General features: G+C 41.7%; 1 protein-coding gene across 1 annotated transcript in view; it reads right to left on the bottom strand.

Annotated features, from left to right (window-relative positions):
- The window catches only part of trappc12 (trafficking protein particle complex subunit 12), a 38,262-nt gene that overhangs the window by 10,893 nt on the left and 3,429 nt on the right, over nucleotides 1-23,940 (bottom strand). Inside the window, exons 3-5 of the mRNA XM_062439875.1 lie at nucleotides 23,251-23,367; nucleotides 5,672-5,785; nucleotides 3,261-3,399 (exon numbers count right to left, since the gene is read on the bottom strand). Coding sequence (XP_062295859.1) covers nucleotides 3,261-3,399; nucleotides 5,672-5,785; nucleotides 23,251-23,367 — 370 coding nt within the window. The remainder of the gene's footprint in view (nucleotides 1-3,260; nucleotides 3,400-5,671; nucleotides 5,786-23,250; nucleotides 23,368-23,940) is intronic.

Raw genomic sequence — 23,940 nt, 5'->3', positions numbered from 1 at the left:
AACTAAACACACACTCCTTTCTTCCCCCATTTACCCCAGTGTCTGTATTACTGCCCTCTGTTATAGGGTTGGGCAATGTCTACTGAATTGCAAATGACGATGAACAGCATATGATGATGATGCCCACAATGAAATGTCACAATGGAGGGGGGGGGTCTGTCCATCTTCATTTAACCTGGTTCACTGTCTCCACCACTATCTGTCTCTCCTCTGCATGTGTGTGGAGGGGCTGAACCCAACCCTCAGTGAAACACAAAGAGCAGATGAGAGAAACTAGCACGGCCATAATTGACAGCAAAACGCAGAAGAGGAGGGAGGTCCCAATGGTTGGGTGCCCTTGCAAAAGGAGCCGCTTACATAGAATTAAAGGTAAATAACTCTGTGCCAGCCCATAATGACAGTCTGTGTTACAGAAGTGAAGCGCCCACTCTCCAATCCCCCCCCCCCCCCCCCCCGCTGCATTATTATAATATTATATTATCATTATATAAGTGGTATAAAGTGATCTTCAAATCACAATAATATCGTTTATCGCGATTATTTCTGATAATCCCCCCCCCCCCCCCCTGCTGAAAGACAAAATATTTTTATGTATTTATTTATGTTATTTACCTAATTCATGTGCACTTAATTCATTTCAGCTCCGAGTGAGAATCTCTACTGTGTTTTGCTGTAATTTACGGTCACGTTAGTTTCTCTCCTCTTCTCTACTCTCCCACACGCACACGGAGCGGAGAAGAGGAGAGAAGTGAAGATAGCGTTTTACTTAAGTTGACCACAACTACACTCGTTATGTTACTGTTTGTGAGTAAAAAGCCAATAGGAGTGATTTATTAATGTCATCCCTGCAAAAGATGGACAGACAATAAAGGGAAGGGGCTTTTAAACCATGATGTTAAAACGGTAGGGGCCTAAGTGGTTGATAACTGTCAGCTATCGGTGATGGACGGGGGCCAGAGGCTACTCTGTTACATCATTTTATCTTTCTGCTGACCGAACATGGCTCTCTTGTGGCTTCATTCTTCATTCTGTTTCTCTAAGGGTGTCAGCAAGTTTCATCAGCTTAAAATTAAAACTTTTAATGCCTTTACAGTGTCTGTTAGAAGAGTCGTACCAACTTTGGAACTGAGGGGGAAAACAACCCATGGAACCGCAACACTGTGAAGCTCTTGCTTGGTCTCTATTTTGTTGCATCTCATACTCTACCAACCAACACAAGTACTCACGTGTATGTGTAAGAGCATGTGGGTGAGGAGATACAGGCGCCTGTCAATAGTTTCAGGGTGCAGTCAGAGCAAACTTTGTGAAGGTGAAATTCTTGAGCAATATTACCTCATTTCAGTGCAACTGTCATGATCAGCAAATTCCCTTAAACGTAATGGTTGAGTTCAACTTTGGTAAAGATTGATATGCAAATCTAAACCATTAACCAATAGCTAATTGTTTTTAGAGTGCTGATTATTAACAGAGAGTACAACCTATAGGATGCTATCATATTAGCTGTGTTGCATCATTTAATTTTATCCACAAAAGAAGCAACTAGCTAGCGTGTTGATGGTTAGCTTGCATGCTAACGTAGCTCATGATTTCTGTGAATTTTGGAGGATGTGAGTACATATATAGTACAAATGTTAAGGCAAACTTTGATATTTTACAGGCGTAGTATCTTAAAATGTGATTGTTTTAGGCAGAAAATATGCAGTGACATATGCAAAAGTGTAAAAAAGTCCCTGAACTAAATGTAAAGAAAGTGAAAATGAATAGATGAAATATTGGTGTTCTTTTGTTGCATTATGTTGGCTCTCTTTATTATAAGCCTGCTTCTAATAAAGGCCTGGAGGTAAATAGGCCATTATTTGAGGAAATACAGTAGATTCAGTTTCAGACTTGGCGCTCCCCTGCTTTCTGCCTACTCGCCTGCCTCAGCATATTAATTTATTTTCCCAGTCTTGTCAGCATATCCATCTTTTTGTTTGGCTGACATATAACCAGTCGACTGTGTTTTTTGTGTGGTTTTTTTTTAGTGCAGAGGCTGATCCTTTCATCCAGAAGAGGAAAAAAACAAGGATCCTTTTCAAAGAAGCTGGGAAGGGTAGTTCTTGACCACAAGCACATTTTGCTTGACCTGAGAAGACTGGCGCATCTCCCTTTCTCTCTCTCTCTGGTAATATATTGATTCATCCATGAAAGGAATCTAGGCGGAGATTTAAGTGTACAGATACAGCTTTAAAAAGGACATGACTGAATGCTACTATTCAGGCATTCAGGTCTAAATATTTCTGAGTCGAAATTGGACTCAACTTTTCATTCGGCAAACAAATTAATAACTGACAAACATTGATTCCTTCTCGAGCGCTCAGTCGATCCTAATTCTTTGGAGAGTGATACATGGGCAGCCGTCTCTTAAGGCGTTCTAAGAGTGCGATCATGGGTAATAGATAGTCGATGCGAGCGTTGGGCCGCAGAAAAATTTGACTTCTGATGCCAGGCTACAAAACTCGTGCCAGTTTGTCTGCAAGCACCTAGCAGGGCACAAAGCGTTTAATATTGAGCAGTGGAAAGTCAATCGGTGCTCTCTTTAGAAGGAAGCGGTGTAGCTTCAAGTGTGCTTTTTTTTGTGTGTGTGTGTGTGTGTGTGTGTGTGTGTGTGTGTGTGTGTGTGTGTGTGTGTGTGCAGCTGTGTCTCTGCTACTGCCTTCACTGTGGTAGCCCGAGGGGCGAAGCAGATCCAAAGTAATGGGAATACATTAGAGAGCAATTCATGCAGTGTAAAAAGAGGAAAAACAAAACCAAAGAACTGCTGGAGACAAGTAGAGTTGTTGGAGCTTCTCAACGATACAGTCTAATATCAAGCTCCTGGCAGAAACTTTCCTTTGAATATTTAATAGGACAGTGGTGGTATGCTTGTGCATCCTACAAAAAAAAAAAACGTGGGTAAAATGCAAAATCCTTTCGGAGACCGGGCTAGTAATGCATTCAAAACTCACAGATATGAGTTTAAGAGAAGCCTTTCAGCACAATCATGAATGCTTTTCAACCCTAGAGCCAGCCTTCCAAGAGAATTCATATAACAGCTTTTGGACACGAAACATGAAAAAATGATATGAAATGATGTATGATTTAACCATGTAAGAGTATCTATATAAAAGTCTTAGGGCTCAACATCTGTAGTGCTTCTCTGCCATAAAGGTAATGTAATAATTACCCTAGAGGATGGAGGATGGTATGGTTTTATATGAGCTGTGTATGTGTGTATATACCTCTCCTCCCAGGGTAAACAGTGGGGTAGTACTCATAGTGGAGGTCTGGTTGATCCAAGTTGCCAAAGGGCTCAATCTCCAGCTCAGCATTTTGGAAGAGGTTCAGCTTGGTGAGGAGGGCCAGCCGCACAAACCAGAGCTGAAACACACGCAAGTACACATCCTCCTGTTTGTAAAATGTATAAAACATGAATCTAATAGTTCAAATACAAAATATGTGTAACTGTTCTTATTCACAGAGAGGTACATCATGCAAATCCTCCAATTTCCACCGGCAACAGGCTTTTGGACACTGATTTATAATGTAAAACATCATTACATCATTGGGTTTGCTGGATTTTTGAGGCAGATACTGACTTCTATTTTGATAAATCTGATGTTACATTGTCTAATACACATTTTTGGACATATCAACATCAACATTTTTAACATAGGTTTCCCTAAAATGTGGCTATTAAAGACTTCTGACCAAGACATACCGAGTAGAGATGTTTCAGTTACCAGTAAAATGACATTTTTTTAAATCACTGGAAATAATAATATACATATAACTATCAAGAAACAATGTATCGTTGCCATTTTGGCATTTCTCTGTTGCAATTTCTTGTTAACTAATGTATAAGCAGAGTAATATATCTGTTATTTTGCTAAAAAAAAAAGGCCAATATCACCATGTCCATGTACTGTTCTCTATACTGTTCCTGTGCTAGCTGATGGTCCTCTGTGTTTATCTGGTGTGACTGTTTGTGTTTGTTGTACATTGGTGGACTGAACACAATAAGTTACTGCAGTGTAGAGTTACAGCAAATGTTTTAACCATTCAACCAAATCTGACAATGGAGCATGCTGTACTGTTGTGTTGGCCTTCTTTACATCTAGAGTTCACAGCCTGCTCCAGGACCATGTTGTGCAAACTCTCAAGCACTTTTAACAGCACAGAGCCATATGCATATGGACAAAATCCAAGACACATGCAGTGGTATCCTGATCTCTTCTGATCAAGGATGGACTATGCCAATGAGACAACAGCATGGAAGGATCCAGAAGCTCCTGAACAGCATGTGAAGCCCCAGAGAAACTGTTCTCTGGACCCCTGTCGTTATTTTGTAGCACGACTACGCTGCCTCTTGCTGTTAACACAGACTCTCAGATGTCATAAATGGACTGCATAGCTAGAAGTGATGATACAGCTTAGCAGAGTTCAGTGTTTTGACAGATGAACATCTTTATAAAGAACTTAGAGAAGACTTTGGAGGAGAAAGGGGAGCTGATATAAATGTATATGTGGGTGATGAAACTTCACTGCGATCTGTAACATAACTTATTATTTCTAATTGATTGTTAGCAGCTTGCAATGAATCTGGACAAATCACACTTCTCACCCACACTGGCAGACTGCAGTGCAGCATATTCTTACAGTGTATAGTTATATTCTGCTTTTCATTACCTGGATTATTTATACAACAGGACATTCTTTTTTAAACAGTTTAATTTATTAATGCATAAATAACGTATTTGAGCTGAAACTATTAGTTAATTAATACATGTGAACATTTTTCTAGTATTTTTAACATATCATAAACCAAATATGAATCAGTTAATTGATAAAATAATGTGCAGATTTATTGGTAATGAAGGAAAAATGTTGTTGCATTCTTAGTTCGTGTGCCTATAAGTCTGTGAAAGTTCCACCTGCTGATTGCATCCTGTGGGTGGAACAGTGGGTGGTAAAAGGTTAACAGAGCTGCCCAGCAGTTGTTTTTGTGTTTTTCTTCTGATGCATACTGCTTTGGAATGAGATGATACATCTGTTTTGCTTAACGGCTAAAGTTTGAACTGTCCAGTTTAGGGAAAATTAAGAAAAAATAACCACAGAACACATTAAAGACACAGCCTTAAAACCTGGACTTTAAAACTGCTAAGATGGTTAATTCGTGGTTGATTCATCTCAAATCCTATGCAGAGAAGCAACCACGGGGGTCGGCCTCTTAATGAGCTTATGCAGCCATCCATCTTCTGGATAGAGCAGCACAGGAACTAAAACTGGGCTTGCATCAACACTGACTAAATGTATAAAAGCAATGAAAACTGTGTGTCTTTTTATAGATGCCCTGCCTAACCTTCTGTACAGATGTATTATAGAAGAAGACCAATTCTCCATCTATCCTATCAAATTGAAATTCAAAGATACCATCAGTTTGTAAAGCAAATGGAAATGGTTATACAATATTAATAAGATAATTTCATTACATTATTATTCAAGTATAAGCACATTTTTATGTCTGTCTCTAAACAAATTAAGTGCAAAATCTAAATGGCCTGGCTTCATCCCAGTCCAACACCCACAGTAACACAGAGATAGACAGATAGATGAATATATGGATTCAGAGAGAAAGTCACTGGCGTGCTACCTGCAGTGAGTCGGTGGTGTGGGAGCTTGGCTGGCCAGCCTTTCCATATCCCTGACCATGAGCTGTCAGCAGTCGGCCTGTCAGATCCACTGCAGCCCGCCAGTTCTTACTGCTCTGCAGGGGGGAGAAGAGACACAACATACAGGATGAGAAACACACACACACCAACATCATTGACTCGATGAAACATATCAATGCGGTTCCACTTATTTTACTCACGAACACACTGGAGACATTGCTAAAAATGTATCACTATTAAGCATTTAGTTTGGAGTATTCAAATGCATTAACAGTTTCACGAGGATCATTTTAGTCATGCTAGAATCTGCAGACAATCATGGTCCCCAGAGGAAGAACCCTTATTAATTTAGTGATCCTCTGACTTTTCCTCAAGTGCCACCATGAAACTGACATTACAAATATTGGATGGATTGCCATGACATTTTGCACAGACCTTAATGGCAGGATGAATCTTAATGGTTTCTGAGAATCACTTGACTTTTCATTGTCACCAACTGGTTAAAGATTATCAGTCATTCATGGTCCCCTTGAATACAACACACATTGGTGATGCCATGATTTTTTTCCTATTATGTTGAAATTGTTGGCTTTAGTGAAATCTCTGGACAACTACTGAATGGATTTCATATAGAAATGACGGCCAAATCAATGAAGTGGAAAGACAAAAACAAAGACTGGAAATATTCTTCAATACGTTTTTTAATACCAAATTAAATCAAATGTCAAGCTGTTAATCTGCAATGGGAAAAACAACAACACAGGGACCTGTTTAGGCCTTAAATTTACAGTATTAATATCTGGCACAGCCTAGATACAAAATAAAGGGATGTTCAATCATATTACTAATAATTCCTGATAGTGTCAATTCCAGCCTGATGGTAATATGAGGTCTAATGCTGCAAAACAAATTATGTTGAATGAGTCAGGTGTGTTTGTATGTAGAAGCACAACTGAAGCGTTAACAATGGTGTGTAGAACTGTCAGCCATTGAGACTGGAGGACAAAGTGCCCACACACAAACATGGTGGACAGGTGAGTGTGTGTGTACATATATACACACACACACACACTCCTGGATATTAGCGGCATCTGCTTCCACAGGAGGTTGTACAATAGGTAAGAGGGGGACAGAGGTGGGAGGGGGGTGTAGAGTCACCCCACCCCATCAACACACATGACAAGGTCAGCTTGCGGATTGGGTCCTAAGTGCTGTGCCATTCATCACAGCCAGGGAGCTAATTAGCAGAGAGGAAAGAGGGCTACTTTCTTTCTATTCATCTGTATCACAAAAACTCATCATCCTTTCCTTCCCTTCTTCCTCCTCTCCTCAGACTGTTTTCTCTTCCCCCGCCTTGCTGCCCATCTCTCCTCCTCGTGAATTCTACCACAGTCTCCTCTCCTTCCAACCCTGCCTCCATCTTGCTGTTGCCTCCTTCTCCTTCTCCTCCTCTCCCTTTCCTTTTCCTCCCTCCCTCTCTTCCAACTCTCATTTCTGCCTACCTTCGTTTTCCCGCTGTCATTGCTTCCTCCTCTATTGCTCCTTCCCTCATCCCTCCCCTCGCTCCTGCCCGGTGCCAGTAGCTGCGCTGCCTCTGAATCTTCATTAGGGGGGGAAATGAAGCTGAAAACGAGGAGGCAGCCAGGATGGCCAAAAGCAGCTGCAGTCACTCACACACACATATCCTACAGTACGCTACAGTACACCGCTGCCCTGCCACGGGGCATAAGAAGACAGGTGTGAGAGTGTGTGTTTCTAGGTGTCTGTGTGCGACTGGGAGATGGGGTGAGTGGGGGAAATGAGAACAGCCAACAGTAGTGCACAGTAGCTGCATTCCTACACACACACATACACGCACACGCACACACACAGTATTAAAACAGGGCACAGAGGGATAAGGAGTTTTAACAGAGGTTAAGCAGGATAGGGATGGAGGAAATCTGGCCCACATGTACTGAAAGAGGGCAAAAGTCCCCCCCCCCAAAAAAAAGAGAGAAAAAACTGAAACACTGGGCCAAAAGAGTTGGAAGAGGAAAAAAGAAAAAAGCAGTGGGTAGCAGAGTGAAGAGCAGGAGATGAGGAGAAGGGGGATGAGGGCCAAGGGAGCTGCAGAGAGGCACCATGGGGAGCTACAGTGAAAACCCCCTCCAAGCTGAAAAACGTCAACTTCAGCTCAGGAGTTATGTAATGATGCAGCGTCACTGCTACACATAGCTTTATGGTCTGATATTATCTCCTACTAGGCTATGATTTAAGGCCTTGAACCAAAGCATAATGGAGGAGCTGTGATTTTAGTGGACGACAGGCAGGATTTGTGGTTTGATAGGTGATCTTCTGTGACCTGAAAGCCACGACTTCCGTCTCCATTAAAGGTCAGCGCGAGGCCGTTAACGTTTCTTGAGAGAGAGATAATGACTGAGGTCTCTCTGCTCTGCTGACATCTCAAACGGTTGAACCAGAGCTCTGACCCCGCTGATGAAGAAAGTATAAGAACAATCATAAAATGGGCTGTGTTCAAGATGCTAATCTTACATTTAGAAATCTACGGGGTCTTGTCTTCAGCTGTCAGAATACATTACATTGATTGAACTTCCTATTGTATCTTTTTAATTTCACCAGGTCACCAGTCTTCCTCTGGTAATGTTTTTCCAAAGAAACGGTATTGTAAGGTAAAACTCTATGGCTCCAGCTTCTTAAATATGAATATTTTCTGCTTTTTTAGTCCTCTATGACAGTAAACTTAATATTTTTTGGATGTGCACTGTTTGTTATGACAAGAGAAGACCTTACAGGGCGCGCAGGTGGTCGAGTGGTTATGAGCGCATGCCACATACGCAGCGGCCACGGTTCAAATCCCGGCCAGAGGACCGTTGCTGCATGTCACACCCCCGCCTCTCTCCTGTGATTTCCTGTCTCTGTACTGCTAATAAAGGAGTCTATGCCAGAAAAAATCTTTAAAAAATAGAAAATGGTACAGGTTTTCTGTCATTTTATGGACTCAACATCTAATCTATTAATCTAGAAAATAATTAACAGATTAATCCATAATCGTTAGTCTTTAGTAATCGTTACCTGCAGCCCCAATGGATTGAAGAGGCAGACAGGAAATGTGGGGAGATAAGAGAGGGGGGATGACATGCAACAGGTCAATGACCAGCATGGTAGAAAATCTTTGTCATTTTAGCCCATTTTATTGTCAAGCAGGTAATACATTGTTTCTGTCACCGAGGTTAGTGGTGCTTTGTTAGCAGTTTTAAATACAGCAAGAAAGAATTATCCACACATTTGCTAACACGAATTGGACCAAAAAATACACATTACATTATGACAGGCTTGAAAAGTTAAAGGTAAATGTATTTCTCGCTCACACAAGAAAGTGTTTAAGAACATCTCGCCATAAATGCCATTAAGCATACAAACCACACGCTGTCACTCCCCACGTTTGACTGATTTCAATTAACAGCAATGGGAAGAAAAAAAGAGAAACAAAAGCTTGATGGTGATGAATAATTTAGCTCAGCACAATGACTCCACTATAATGCATAATCAGATCCCCCAAAATCAAATGAGCAGACATTATTGCCAGTGATGTTAAATTAGGAATTGACTACAGAGGCTTGGTTAAAGAAGTGCGTTCAAGTTAAAGATTTATTTGTCACATACACATCATCAGGATAATGGCAGTGAAATGCGTTCCCGACAACAAATACTAAATACATCTGTGCAAAAGAGAACTTGTGTTTGTCTACCAGGTGTTTGAGGTGACTGGGTGTTGCAGTCGCTGAGCAGCATCCTCATTTAGCACCTGGACCGCTCGGGGGAAGAAGCTTTTCCCTGCCCTGGTTTTACACTGCTGTGTGTAAATGTCCTGTGGGGCAGGTAAGGGGCAGTTTGTGACACACTCGGCTGTATAGGGTAGCCTGCTAAGTGGCTTTGCCAAACCACGCCATAATGTTCCCAGCCAGAAGGCTCTTGATGTTGTCTATGTCCTGAGCAACTGTGGGGAGGGCCTGCACCTGGCCAGGCAGAGCAGAAAGTTGAGGCACTGCTGTACCTTCACCGTCCATGATCTGCATCCTGCAAAAGTCTACAACCAGTTCCTTTGTCTTTCCAACATTCAGTAAGATGATGTTGCCGACACCATGAGGTCAGGTTCTCCACCTCTCTGAGGTAAGGCCTCTCATCATTATTGCTGATCAGGCCCGCCACCACTGTGTTGTCAGCAAACTTTACCAGCCTGTTGGAGCTGCTGGTGGCCACACAGTCACTGGTACACAGGGATTACGGCACAGGCTGATGAAGCCCTGAGGGGCTTCGGTCCTAAGGGTCATTTAGGAGGATGATGTATTTCCTACTCTCACCACCTCAGACCGTCCTGTCAGGAAGTCTTAAACTACAGTGGAGGAGTGCCTAACTCTAATCTATGAAGAGCATGCACACATAGTTTCCCCCCCTTTGGTCCAGGTGGGAGAGGGCACAGTGCATGACGTGGGATGGCATCACCTGTGGATTGGTTCGACTGGTAGGCAGACTGTAGTGGGTCAAGCGAACTGGGTCATGAACAGGTCAGTGATACTCTATCTCTAATGATGTGTTGCAGGGGTTTATGGAACAGGGATAACAGTAAAAGGTTTGAGGCAGGTGTGGATGAAAGCTTTTGTAAGTGAGAGGAGGAATATGATGGTGAAAACTGGAGCGTGCTGGTCGGGCCAGGATCTTATGACATGCCCTGGGATGCCGTCTGGACTGCATGCCTTCCTGGGATTTACTCCTTTAAATACTGTCCTCATGTCATGCTTGCTGATAGAGAGTGCACTTACCTTCCTGGCAGGATCACAATTTCATGCTGTTTGGGGGGGCTAGTGATGGTGGGATTAGCCTCAAAATGAGCATAAAATTAATTAAGCTCATCTGCCAGGGAGACGTCAACGTGTGCCGTGGGGAGAGGCTTCTTTTTATAATCCGTAGCAGTCTGCATGCTCTGCCACAGACGTTTGGTGTCCGACTGTTGAAACTGGGATTCCTTCTTTTCTCTGTACATTCCCTTGGCTTCCTTCACTGTCTTACGTAGATTGCAGGAAGCCGCCTTTTATCCTCCACGTCTTTGGTCATCAGCCCTGTGTTGTAGGAAGTGGTGTGCATGTTAACAGCCTCGTGGAAGGATGGATCCCACCATGGCTTCTGGTTAGGGAAGACTTTGACTGCGGTGGTGGTTAAAGTCAATTCTAATAGAAACTGCGGGTAACCAAACACTGCTTCCACAAACAAAATGACTTCGTCGTTAGAGCTAGGTCAGAGTATCTCCTTGTCAACGTCATCCGGAGTGTCCTATGACTGGATGGCCCAGAGACTGATGTCGCATTACTGGCTTTTCCAACCTCAGCTTGTGGGGGCAGGGTTGATACAGATTCAGATAAGCACCCTTCTCTATCCTCGTGCTTGCATTGCTTTGAAGTGGTCTGAGTTGCGGTTAAAAGAACCCTCAAAAAAGTTTTTTAACGTGATATATGATAATTTGTGTGTAGACATAACATGATGGATCTCACAAAGTTTTGGGGAGAAAGAGCGCAGGCCCCCGTTGTTGGGGGCGCCATCTTCTTTACCATCTGCCTACACACATGCCATCGTGCATGTAAGCATATCTCCAGAAAGATAGTGGGGAAGAGCTATTTTCTTTTATTCTCTGTTTCTAGTTTTTGAGGACAGTGGGGAGTATACCTACCTTTGTTCCTGGAACAACAGAGACACTAGACAAAAGAAGAGAGGAAGAAAAAACCGGGAAGAACTCAGATGTGACCCCACAGGGTGACAGTACTGTGCTGAAGATGGCTCCCCAGGAAAGTACTCAAATCCAAAAGCCTCTGAAGCAGCTCACAATTTCCACAAAGAGAAACTACATCCAACAATTTTTTGTGGTAGTAAACTTCTATTCATTACACATCTCAGACTGGAAAAAAAAGATAATAGCCATTAAGTTAAGCATATGTGGCAGTAGTAATATTTACCTAGAAAGAGAATCTGACTAATGGACTACCTAATGGATGTTTGTATGTACCAGGTCGATTGTATTAAGATATGTCATCAGGGGAAAAAGTCATTATAAAAGCAGTGCTAATGGTGTGATCTGCTCTCATTTTTATTATTCACACTGGGTGGCATAAGATTTTGAGTATGGCTGGAAAGTTGATCTGTGACATAAAGCCTTCAGTTTTAGTAATCAGTGTTTTCCATTCGTTAATTGTCAGTTTTGAGTGGCTTTTGTACTGTTACATTACCAGAGCTGTGAACCTTGGATCGTAGACCCCTGGTTCTGAGCTAATTCAGCCTGGCTCGAAATATAACGTTGTACAGTTCAACACCCCCTCCACTCAAAAAAATGTTTTTTTCTTTTCTTGTTGCTGCAGTTGTATATTGGTGCTTCACTGTGCAGAATGATGTATGTGCAGAGTTTGACACTGGAAGGCTGTTTTAGAAAAAAAAAATTCTCCTGCTAAAAGGTTGAAATTTTCCCTGTACTAATTGAAAATCTGATTTTTAATGGATGGACCTATGTGCATGACTTGTGTCATCACAACTAGTTCAGAAGCCAGGAAACATGAAGCCTCCAGCGCACATACACTGAGAATGGACTTCACATGGTAGTAAGAGACATCTTCTGTCCAGCAGTTTAACTCTGATATGAACAATATTTACAATATTTTGGGGAGATGGAGAAGATTATTTTTGGTGAAAAATCATATCAGAAACACATTATTATTCGAGAGTATGTTTTTAATACATGTCAGGAGGGCCTCTTTAAGTGAATAGTTTGACATTCTGGGAAATAAGCTTATTTGCTGTCTTGTCAATAGACAAGATCGATTCGATACCACTATCATAATTGTGCGGTAAATATGAAGTGAATGCTTCCAGCTGGTTAAGTTGGTGAAGCATCAACAGTGGAAATGGGGAAGCAGCCAATCCGGCTCTGTCCACATTACAAATTATACATACCATAGAAAAAACCTAAGTATAAAAACAGTGAGTTATTTGCCAGACTATTACTTGTCACCTTACAGTTAAGTTCTTGCACAAAATAAACAAATAAGATAACGTATGTTAATTAGTGAGTTCAAGAGGGACTGGTAAGCAGATCTTTTAAGTTAGCTGTTTGGGCAGCTGGCTGAAACCTTATATTTAATGGACTGATATCATCTCATCTACCACTAAGTAAGAAACAAAATAAGCAAGCAAATATTTCGTCAAGATGCTTTCACAAGAGATTTATTTCTCTTCTGTGGCAGTATACACAACACATGGGCCCTTCACGATATTTAATGATGGCAAAACTGACTACTATAAACAGCATGCCTCCAACTATGTACTGGAACTCCTCAGAGATGTACACACTTGGAGAGGCCTCTTGTAGGACAAACATTAGCCAAGCTAGAGCACAGGTACCTATCCAGCAGAAATAGAGAGAGCCCGACAGTAGCTGCTTATGAATAGTTAGCTCTGGTCAGTTAGTGTTCCATTTCCCCACCCACACCGTGTCGTCATACACTACATAGCCATGAGGTCATGCTTCACATAGATGCTAAACCTTACCCCTGTGTTGCATTTTTTTTTTAACGCTGGAAGACATTTAAATGATCAACAAAGAGAGCGAACAGTGAATCTTCACACAAATGACAGATATAGACACACGGCAGGTAATTCAGTGTCTCAGAGCACGTTCGGCATTACAACAGACAACTTTATTGATTGTAATTAACAAGTGTGACTTCGATAGTGTTACAATGCTTCACACAGACTCCCACACGCTCACACCCACCCAGACAAATGCAATACAAACGTGGGCACATATCGTCCTCTATCTCTCTCACTCACACCCACGAATGCATCTACATAATTAGTCTCGTCGAAAGTTTAAAAGGGGTGAGGCTTCTTAATTGTGTTGAAGATCACAAGTTCAGTGTGCCTTTTCCTTTGGTGAGTTAAAAAAAAAAAAAAAAAACCCTGAATAACAAAGCTTGATGAACAAACGAACGCCCACTTGTTCTCTCGCAAGACCCGAAGCCTCCAGGCGAATCAGACTTAAAAAGGCTTCCTCCACCCAGCTTTGGTTAACATAGAGCTCCCCTGCAACTTCAATTAAGCTCCGGCATTTTGGATTACACAGAGGGGTGTTGGGGGAAAAAAAGAAGAAATATGCTAAAAGTGCATGCCAGTCATTGTAAGAGTGGCTAACTTTACTTTGATGCCTCTGTAGTTGGGTGTACAGACACTTGAAACAGGGGACGCACAACACCGCCCTCCAGTTGGAGGACAGCCTGCTTGGCTACTGTGCAGATATGAACTTCACACAGCAGCCATTTTGCCTCCCACAGGCAATTGCTGGACTCTTCAAAAAAAGTATCACCGAGAGACGTTGAGACACAGACTGGCGTAATATATATATTATGTGGAGACACTGCAGTGGCTCACGACTTGTAAGAGAACTCAACACACTCCCTGAGATGGTTCAACACAGCTTCCAAATTCTAAGTGAGGCTCCTCTGGGTAATATCAACCACTGAGTGACTAGTGGGCAACTGGATAGCTTTTGATGGCGTGGTTGTCAACAATAACAGTGTGTCCCATTTCCCTTCCCTTCTCCTCTGAGAGTGCTGCTGAAGACAGTGTTCAAGATAAGTTCTGTCACTGTCTTAATTCACATTCAATGACTCCCAAAGTATAGCACAAGTACAAGTTTTCCCATTACTGCAAGTTGATGCTGACTGACTTGGGGAGGTTATTCATTGGCCATCAGCTCTCTCAGTTACGATAACATTGTTCTTACAAACCTAATTGCTGAGGGAATATGGTGAACAATGAAGTGAATAGGGCAAGAAATAATTAGCCACCAGACAATTGAGGTTAAAGGTTAAATGTTGGGGGGTTTTCCTTGACACAAACTAGTTCATACAGTGTGTGGTCTCAACATGTCTGAAGGCATACATGTTTAGAACGGTCACAATTAAACATGGGATGAAAAGCCTGCTACTATAAAGAGAGGTCATTCATAATAATATCACAAATGGGAATAACCACACACACACACACACACACACACACACACACACACACACACACACACACACACACACACACACACACACACACACACACACACACACACACACACACACACACACACACACACACACACACACACACACACACACACACACACGTTGGGACAGTCTCTCCTCGAAGGTACTGATTACGTTGCAATCGTTTGTCCAAAAATGATGGAGGTAATTGTGTGAAAAATGATAAAGAGAGCTTAAGAGAGAAGTTCAAAGCCCACCTACTTTCTTCCCTCTGGCCCATCACTGTTTGACGTAGACGTGTTTGTCTACACCTTGATGAGGTCTTAATCGGGGGATTGCGTCCAGTATGTCTCGTAACTTTACGAAACCCACAATCCCCCGATTAAGACCTCATCGAGGTGTAGGTTGGAGGGAGTTTCAGACACTGTGAGAAACATTGATCTGGCACATACTAGTGGCATAGTGTGTGTCTGAATGAATTGTGAAGTATGAATTGTCATATGCTGGTAGGGATTGGTGTTGCCAGTGGAGTAAGTGATGTACTGTTTACAGGTGCCATAAGTATAGTTTTGATTTACTTTAGTCATTTTTTAAATGTATGCAACTCAAATAGACATGTTAATATATAAAGTAAATAATCATATGTCCTTGTTTTCTTCATCTCCTTTGGAAACAGTGAGAAACCTGGAGTCTGAAATATTAGCTTATAACATGGACCCTTTTTACATTAGTCTTTTGAATAGATCACAACGTAAATTACATATTAGGCTATGTGGGGCTGTTGTGGTGAAGTAATTTCACCTGCAATTGTCACACAAAAGCTTCATATGCAGTGTAAGTGCCATTATTATTATACTTTTAGAAAATCTGGGTGTTAGTCTGATTATGTGTCCACCGAATGGAGGGACAACTGACGAACACTTCAAAATCATGTTGTGGTAGGAAGCAATGTTGGCCAACAGTTGAGTCCCCTTTAGTCTAGAATTTATAACTGGAGTGTGACTGAACTCTCTCCTAGACTGTTTGATTGGAAGAAAGCTACTTTACCTTGCAGGTTCAATGGCAGCCTGCCTGGCCACATGCTGACCTAGGAGAGTTTAAACATATAACAGAGACAATTTTAATACAGGTGTGTTTTTAAAACAGGCTCGGGCTCTGTTACGAGTGCCGGATTGTTGCAACTTAATAAGACCAGTGTTATAATCCTCGATAGGAGAGATGGTAAAAAGTACAAAAATAAAAGTTGTAATAAACCGGAATGATCCTTTAAGTTGGCAGACCAACAGGCTCTACACTTTCCAATAGGTCTGAACATATGGCTGCAGCCAACACAAACAGAGCAAGGTGAAAACAACGACCACAAAAGGTTCAAACATGCCCTTCAGTGCCACAAAAGCTGACGGTGCATTACCTACACCTCAGCTCGGGAATGGAACTGGCGGTGGAAATGACAGCTATGTAAAAAGGTTACGATAATGACAAGTAAAGGTTACAGCAATGATATCAAAGTGCGATGCAGCAGCTGGGTCGTTGCAGTGATTACGGGGGTGTGTCTGTCTGACCCAGCCAAGGTGGGTCTCTCTTTTTCCTCGCTCTCTCCTGTACAGCACACACTCATACTGGCCCCCAGCCCAGACGGCATCACACTGTGGGAGGAAAGAGAGGTTGGAGTCTCTCTGGTGGGTAGTACAGAGGGAAGAGACAGAGATGAAGAAGAAGGAGGGAGAGAGGGAGAGGAGAAGAGAAGGGGGCTAATGAGAGAGACAGATGAGGCCAGCCCGGGGTGGTGCTGAGCCAGAGACTAGCCCACTGCTGACCATACCACAGCGGGGACAAGAGAGGAGGCAGAGGTCAGTGGAAGACAAAGAGAGGAAGTCACAAACTCAACTCACAATACATTCAACTTCAATATCCCTTTTTTCCCCCTAAAATGTGTTATTTAAAAAAAAAAGAAAATGTGTATTTAACATTTTTACCAACTGCGCTCTGCAAGTTTAAATTTCAATTTCAACATTTCCTCCAGAGGACACACAGTCAGTCAGTATACTACTCCAGATAAGTGGCGTGTGTATTATTGGTCCCTGAACACTTCTCCTTTGATTAAGAAGGCGAGGCAACGTCTCTACTTCCACAGGAGGAGGATGAAGAGGGCTCACTACTCCACCAGCAGCAGCAGCTCTGCAGGACCTTGCAGCAGGTTGTTAAAACTGCCCAGGTAGCATCCATTCATGACATCTACCTCCAACCCTGTCTGAAAAGACTCTATTTCATCACTCAGCCCTGCTACAGACTGTTCACCACTGAAAAGCCTGCACATGTCTACAGTGTTTAAAACAGTGAAATTACCTTGGAGAATTCTGTACATAACTTGGTCTAAGCTAATTTTTGTGTACGTTTGAGGTTAATACTGTTAACAGACTGCACAATCTTATGTGAATGACAAGACTATGTTTCGTTTTACACAAGTATAATGACGATTATGTTGAATTGAACGGGGAACACTTAGGATAATTGTGGCTTATTACAAATAACAGCTGAAATGTAACATAGCACCTCTACAATTAAGTCTTAAAGTTGCAGTGTGTAGAATTTAGTGGCGGAAAAGATTTGGCAGAAATAGAGTATAATATTCATAAGCATGTTTTAGTTAAGGTATAATCACCTGAAAATAAGAATCGTTTTGTTTTTGTAAGCTTAGGTTGAGCCTTTATATCTACATAGGGACCGGGTCCTCTTCAATGGAGCCTGCCATGTTGTACCACCATGTTGCTACAGTAGCCCAGAATGGACAAACCAAACACTGGCTCTAGAGAGAGACTTTTTCATGACTTTAGTTTCTTCTTCACATTTGGAAGGAGAGAGGCAAGGGAGGGAGGGGTATTCAGTTTGTTGTAATCTGCAACTCCACCACTAGATGTCGCTAAATGCTACACACTGCACCTTTAAGGGGACGAAACTAAAAAATGAGACAATTAGACAGGTTGTCTAAAACCCAACAGGTTAGTGATATTATTTAAGCACTTGCTTGGATCCACCAACCGAAGCTGAATCCACCCAATTTATTGGTAATAATATCTCACTGTGCAACTCCAGTAGGTACAATAGATCAGAGTTTGGGAACTAATTTTACTGTGCAACCACTTTTTTGTTTAATGTTTAAATTAGAGCCGGATCAGTCACCTCATATTAGTGGTCGATATTGGACACTACAATATATTGATATCGGGGTATATGATGTCTGATATGTATATAAAAGTTATATAGGCAGCATTTTATGTATATTTGGTTCTTTTTCTTTATTCAAGTTAAATATATACGTAGATCTTTTTTATGTTCTGTATTTTTTATAACTATTTCTAATAATTACATTCCCAGTGAAGTTTACTGTTTCAGTGAACTGATGTCATTTTATAAAATAAAGTTTATTGTTAAACTGTAAAATATCATTTCTCCATTACATATCTTTGTCACAAGTGTTTGATAACCGCATTTGAGCTATCACTGCAAAAGATGCGTGTTTAAGTATATGTATGATTATCAGCAAATATGTCAATATCATATTTTTTTTAACTTTCTAATATCTGTATCGACTCAAAAAATCCAGTATCATTCGGGCCACTAGCTGACATGTTCCAGATGACCATTGCGAGCACAATGAGCAAAATTACCATTTGCCAAACATACCAAGATCCAAGTTAAATGGGAATGAGCCTTTAAAAAAAAAAAGTATTCAATATTTATACCATATTGTGTTGTACAAGCTTAAATTCTGTTTCAACATTTCCTCCAGAGGGTAAACTGAACACTATTCAGACACACGCTGTCTCTTAGAACAAGAAAATGAGTAAATGCAAAATTCATCAAACAACTGAAATTTTTAAAGAATAAACCGATCCAGCCAGTGTATGGAAAGTGATGGGGAAAACCTGGGACGAGAGTGAACAATGGTCTCATTTTGTTGACTGGGTTGACAAAGAGACTGAATTCAACTGGATTATCAACGCTTTGATTAGAAACTGTCAAAACTATATGCAGCAATACATTCCTTGGTGGTCATCCTAGTTTTCCATGTTATCACTTACTCTCACTCTGGTATTATTTAGGGAGACCAAAAATCAAACTGGGATGTGAGTAGGATCTGTCAGCCAGGTATCAGTGGTATAAAATTATCTTTAAATGACAAGAAAAGTAGTTATTGTGACAGGACTATATTAGTTTGTGATGAAAATAAGCATTAGTTGTTTTTTTTCCTTTTACAGGCAGAATGAATTATTGACTTGTTCTTTATAAAGAAATAAAAGCAGAAGTCATGGTGCTGTGATAAAAATATTTCCAAAGACTGAGTCCTCCTCAGCAGTGGATCTCTGTGCTACAGATAGGCTAATGAAAGCATGAAGATTCATCAGAAAGCAGTGCTGAGAGTGTTTCTATGTGTGTAATGGCAGCTCTCCTGCAGAGTGCCTGATGGGTACTCGCTGGTGAATATCCATATACACCAAATGATGAGAGACAGACACATACAAAGAGACAAAGAGAGAGAGAGACTCTTCTTCTGAAGGCTCTGCTAATGTTGTGAGTGTATTGAGAGTGTGTGTGTGGGTGATAGGGTGCACATGTGTGTGTGTGAGTGTATGTATGAAGAAAGGAGAGTTTGTGCAGTGGCAGTGGGTGCAGTCGCACTCTGGCTCTGCAGCATGACTCATTCTGCCAGCTCATAGGAGAGTTTGGCAACACACACGCACACGCAGAACGATGCCACATGGTAGAATAAAGCTCTGTGGGGCGAATACTACTTCACTTCATCCGTGCAAAAAAGGCAACACGCAAAGGATGATCACAGCTGACGACAAAGACAAAACAGAGAATACACACATGTACCTGATAGCCCTGACATGTCAATACAACCACACACACACACACACATTTACTCACATGTGAAAGGAAAACAGATCAGCTGGAGCAGATTCAGAGTGATTGATCAGAAGTCTTGAGGAGCGTCGAGCTTCAGCTGGCTACACTTTTAATGGCCACAAGCTTACTGACATTTCCACTTCTCTCTATGTGTGTGTGTGTGTGCGTGTGTGTTTATGAATAAGAGAGAGAGAGAGAGAGAGAGAGAGAGAGAGAGAAAGAGAGAGAGAGAAAGAGAGAGTGTGTGTGTGTGTGTGTGTGTGTTTTTGTCCCATTTTCTCAATTTCAGCCTCCCCTCCCCAGCTTAGCGAGCGACATCACCTAACGACAGCTTTGATCCACGAGTTTGTTTGATCTTAGAGAAGTTTGGAGATTTCATAATTTATTGGTAAGTAAATCATGTGAAATGTAGAGTAGATGGTAGTAGATGGAGAAGGCAGATGGTGTCTGATCCATTCATCAGTGGGAGTGACTCAGTCGATGATTATTATGTCAGCGGAAGGGAGGAGGGGGTGGTGGGGGTGCTCTGATCAAGACCAATGCCGTGCTCCTCATCATTAGGGAGCAGGATTTTTCGGCTCGGCTGCAGCAGCGGCGGTGGTGGTGGTGGGAAATGGGGAGGGAGTGGAGAAGCTGTCCTTCAGCTGGAGGCCCCTGAGCGAGTCGCCAATCATCTGCTTTATTAAAGTGTTGTTGAACGAGACGCTGAATCTGTGTGGCTGACTCTTGAGCTCCCGGAGAAGAAGAGGCGAGTGAAAAGAGGATTTTTTTCTGTCAAGGATCACATGTATCGCATTATACAGGTTTTCCTGCTCTAAAAAAAAAAAAAGAAAAGAAAAGAAAAAAGCCTTTGGTGATGTCATGGGGGAGGGACATCACGCTGTACTAATGTTACGGTGTCTAGACATTCATCAAGGCAAGTCTAAGATGTTTCTAGATATTTGTAATGCCATTTAGAATGAGATATTAGACACTGTATATTTATGTGTGTTTATGTGAATTGGTTTGACTACATTCAATTAAAATATTGATCCGTTTAACAGTAATCAAGTGCTTCAGAGGACTTACATGTAAGCAAACAAAAGTAAAGGTCTGTTTACAACATGACACTTCTAACTAAAGTGGATGGTAGAGTCCACACCACAACTGTAACCATAACAACAGTGGTGAACGATATCGTTGGGATCACTTTCAGAGCGATTTGATGAATCAAGAAACATTGATCTCCGACAAAATCTGCACCCAGCCTGACATTTACAGTAAAACTTCAAAACCTGCAAATATCATCTTAATTATGGAAACTGACTGATGACTTTATTTACTTATATTTATTTATTTTAATGCAGCTGCGCCCCTCTCTCATTTACGCACTGTAAAATAGAGCAGAATGCACCAAGAGGTAATTTCTTTAGATATGTTTGTCTTTCTTTATTATACAAGGATGCTGAAACTTTGTTTTCCATTATAATGTGGAAAAAAAGACACAATTAGTGAATATTTTAGGCTTCATAAGTGTGGATGCTCACATTTTTATGGTTATAAGAGTCTACAGTCATTGATACAGAGTGAGAATGAAAATGTTAACATGCTGATGTGTACCAGTTAGAATATTTAGCGTGTTTGCAGTCTTATTTAAGCATCTTAGCATGTTAACATTTGCTCATTAATACTAAAAATAAAGTACAACTGACGCTGACAGAAGTTTTGCAGTTTTTTTGTTAGATACTGAAACTGAAATTTTGACCTGATAATGGAACCAGAAGAAATGTTTTATTAAAAGGATTATTAAAGGGATGACAATTCATCCTGAGAGGGATGTGAACATGTGTACCAAATTTGGCAGCAATCTGTCCTGTCACTGTTGAAACATTTGACTCAAAACTAGTACTGGATTTCTGATTAATCACCATGATCCAGTATTGATTCTTGAAATCAAGAGACCGATCTTTGCATTTAGCCTTTACTCCATAACCATGTCTACTTTGTGTTGTGTTCACTACTTGTTTCTGCTGAAAATGTGGCAAAAAAAATTTGAATTGAAGGTTATATCAATTAGTTGATTAACAGAAAATGAGCATGCTATAGGTAGTAGCAGCTGCTAGTAGCTAAAGCTAACCGTATTAAACCTGCATGCAGCTGCAGCGGGGTTCCGGTGTTGGCACATGAGACAGTTCAGGTAATTCATGTGAAGTTTGACTTCTTAAGACTGACTTGGTCGAGGACAAAGCGGGACACTGAAGCTCTCTGAATGACTCAACAAAAAAAAGCGAGTAGAGTAGCATCAAGATGTGTAGCGCGGTTGTCCGGTGACACAGAATCCTGCCTCACTCATGAATTCTTTATCGCTACATCTCATTTTAACTGAGGCTGGGCATTTAGACAGGACTAAGTATTAATATTTGAATATTTGTGAAAATGGGCTTCATCAAAAAAATCTAATGGGGAGCTGTCTAGAGATTCTGACATGTAGCTGGCCTAACTATTCCAAAGTAAAGTGTGTGGCCTTGTGTGTGTGTGTGTGTGTGTGTGTGTGTGTGTGTGTGTGCTTTGGGGCCAGGTGAAGCCCCTCTTCTACCCTTCATATCTCACTCACATAACACTGCTTTCTCTTATTTTGCTTGTCATTTCTTGACATCTCTGCTGTAGGCCTGTGTTACCTCTCTGGCTCACCGTCTCTCTCTCCTGTCTTTTGCCTCTTGCTCCAGGGAGCCACCCACACCAATTGGCAGACAGCTTCTGATCCTCTTACACACACGCACACGCACACACACACACGCACCTCCACCATATATTGTAATTGACTGCAAGCTGAAAGTACCATCGTGTGTGTGTTTGTGTGTGTGTGTGTGTGTGTGTATATACACCGAGTCCAGAAGGCCCTTGAAATATGCACAGCAGTCCCATGCATAATACATGGGCACAGCAGGAGAAAAGAACTTGTGAGCCAAGTGGATCTCCACCTCTCCATCTCTCCACTCCACCCCTCCCTCCCTTCCACTTTCCCCCCCATCCCTCTTCTCTCCATCACACTGTCTGCTGCTGTGCATATGTTTTAAATAACAACTGTCTCTCAGGGTCATTTGTGGGTCAGAAAAAGAGATAGAGAGAGATGGATAGATGGCTGTTCTGGGGGTGGGAGGGGGGGTGAGAGTTGCGAGGTCACATAGGGAGACCCGAGTTTTTATGCTTGGCGAGAGGAATCAGGGAGGTGTGTGAAGAGTAACAAGACAAATGCGATTCACTGCTTTTAAGTCATCTGAGGCCCGAGCGCCCCGACAGTTTCATTAGAGTCACTGACTGTACGGGATGACTGTCGAAAGGTCAGACGAGCTGCCGAGACGACAGGGTGTTGAGCTGCGGTAACCTACCAGTGATTTTTGTCATTTACCTTCAGAAAAGTGAGGTAGTGCGCGCAGAAAGCGACCTGAATCAGAAGCCAAAAATATGTAAAAATAACCCAACTGTCCCAACAGACGATCAGGATATCGTTGAGCGGTGAATGATGGCGTGACCCTCGGAAACCAACATTTACAAATTAGTCACAGAGAGGGAGAAGAGTGCAGCGGGTGACTTACGATGAGCTGTTTGAGGCCCGTGAAGGACTGCTCCACGGAGTTGGCGTTGAGGACCTGACGCTTCATGGCTGCCTGCTCGCCCAAGAAACGGAGCATCAGGTCTTTTACAGCGTCGCCCTGCAGCAAAAACACACACAGATACTGAGTAATGCAAAAAAGGAGACAACAGAACTGTACCAGTATATTTCATAATTTTACTGTCTTTTACTTTTAATTATTTTTTAAAGGATTTATTATGTCAACAAAGTTGTGATGCAGTGTTTTTCTTATTCAACTGTCAAATATTCTACCTATATTTTAATCTTTTAACTGATTAAAATTTGTTGAAAAATCATGTTTTCTCATTTACCCTTCATTCCTCTAATAGTGGCCCAGGCCTTTATTAGAAGCAGACTTATATTAGAGAGAGGCCTTTAATTTTAATTCCCTGTTTGATGATTCTATTTGCTCATATTTTAGTATGAAGTTTGCTTGTTTTCTGTTCTGCTTCTGTTTGTTCTGTTAAATCTTTTTTCACTGGTTGCACTGGTGCGCCTAGTCATTATACAGGTATTATACAGGATCTTTTTTTTTTACATCACAGTTGGGGAAATGGGCTTCCATACGGAGTCGATCGTATGTGGCTCATTATCTGATGCCGTCTCCTGACTAGGGCTTGACATAACCTGGGAGGTTGATGGCTCCGTGTCA

The sequence above is a fragment of the Scomber scombrus genome, chromosome 19 (assembly GCF_963691925.1).
Source record: "Scomber scombrus chromosome 19, fScoSco1.1, whole genome shotgun sequence".
NCBI classification, from domain to species: domain Eukaryota; kingdom Metazoa; phylum Chordata; class Actinopteri; order Scombriformes; family Scombridae; genus Scomber; species Scomber scombrus.
Note: the sequence above shows the minus strand (reverse complement) of the source record. Positions and strands in the feature narration are given on the sequence as shown.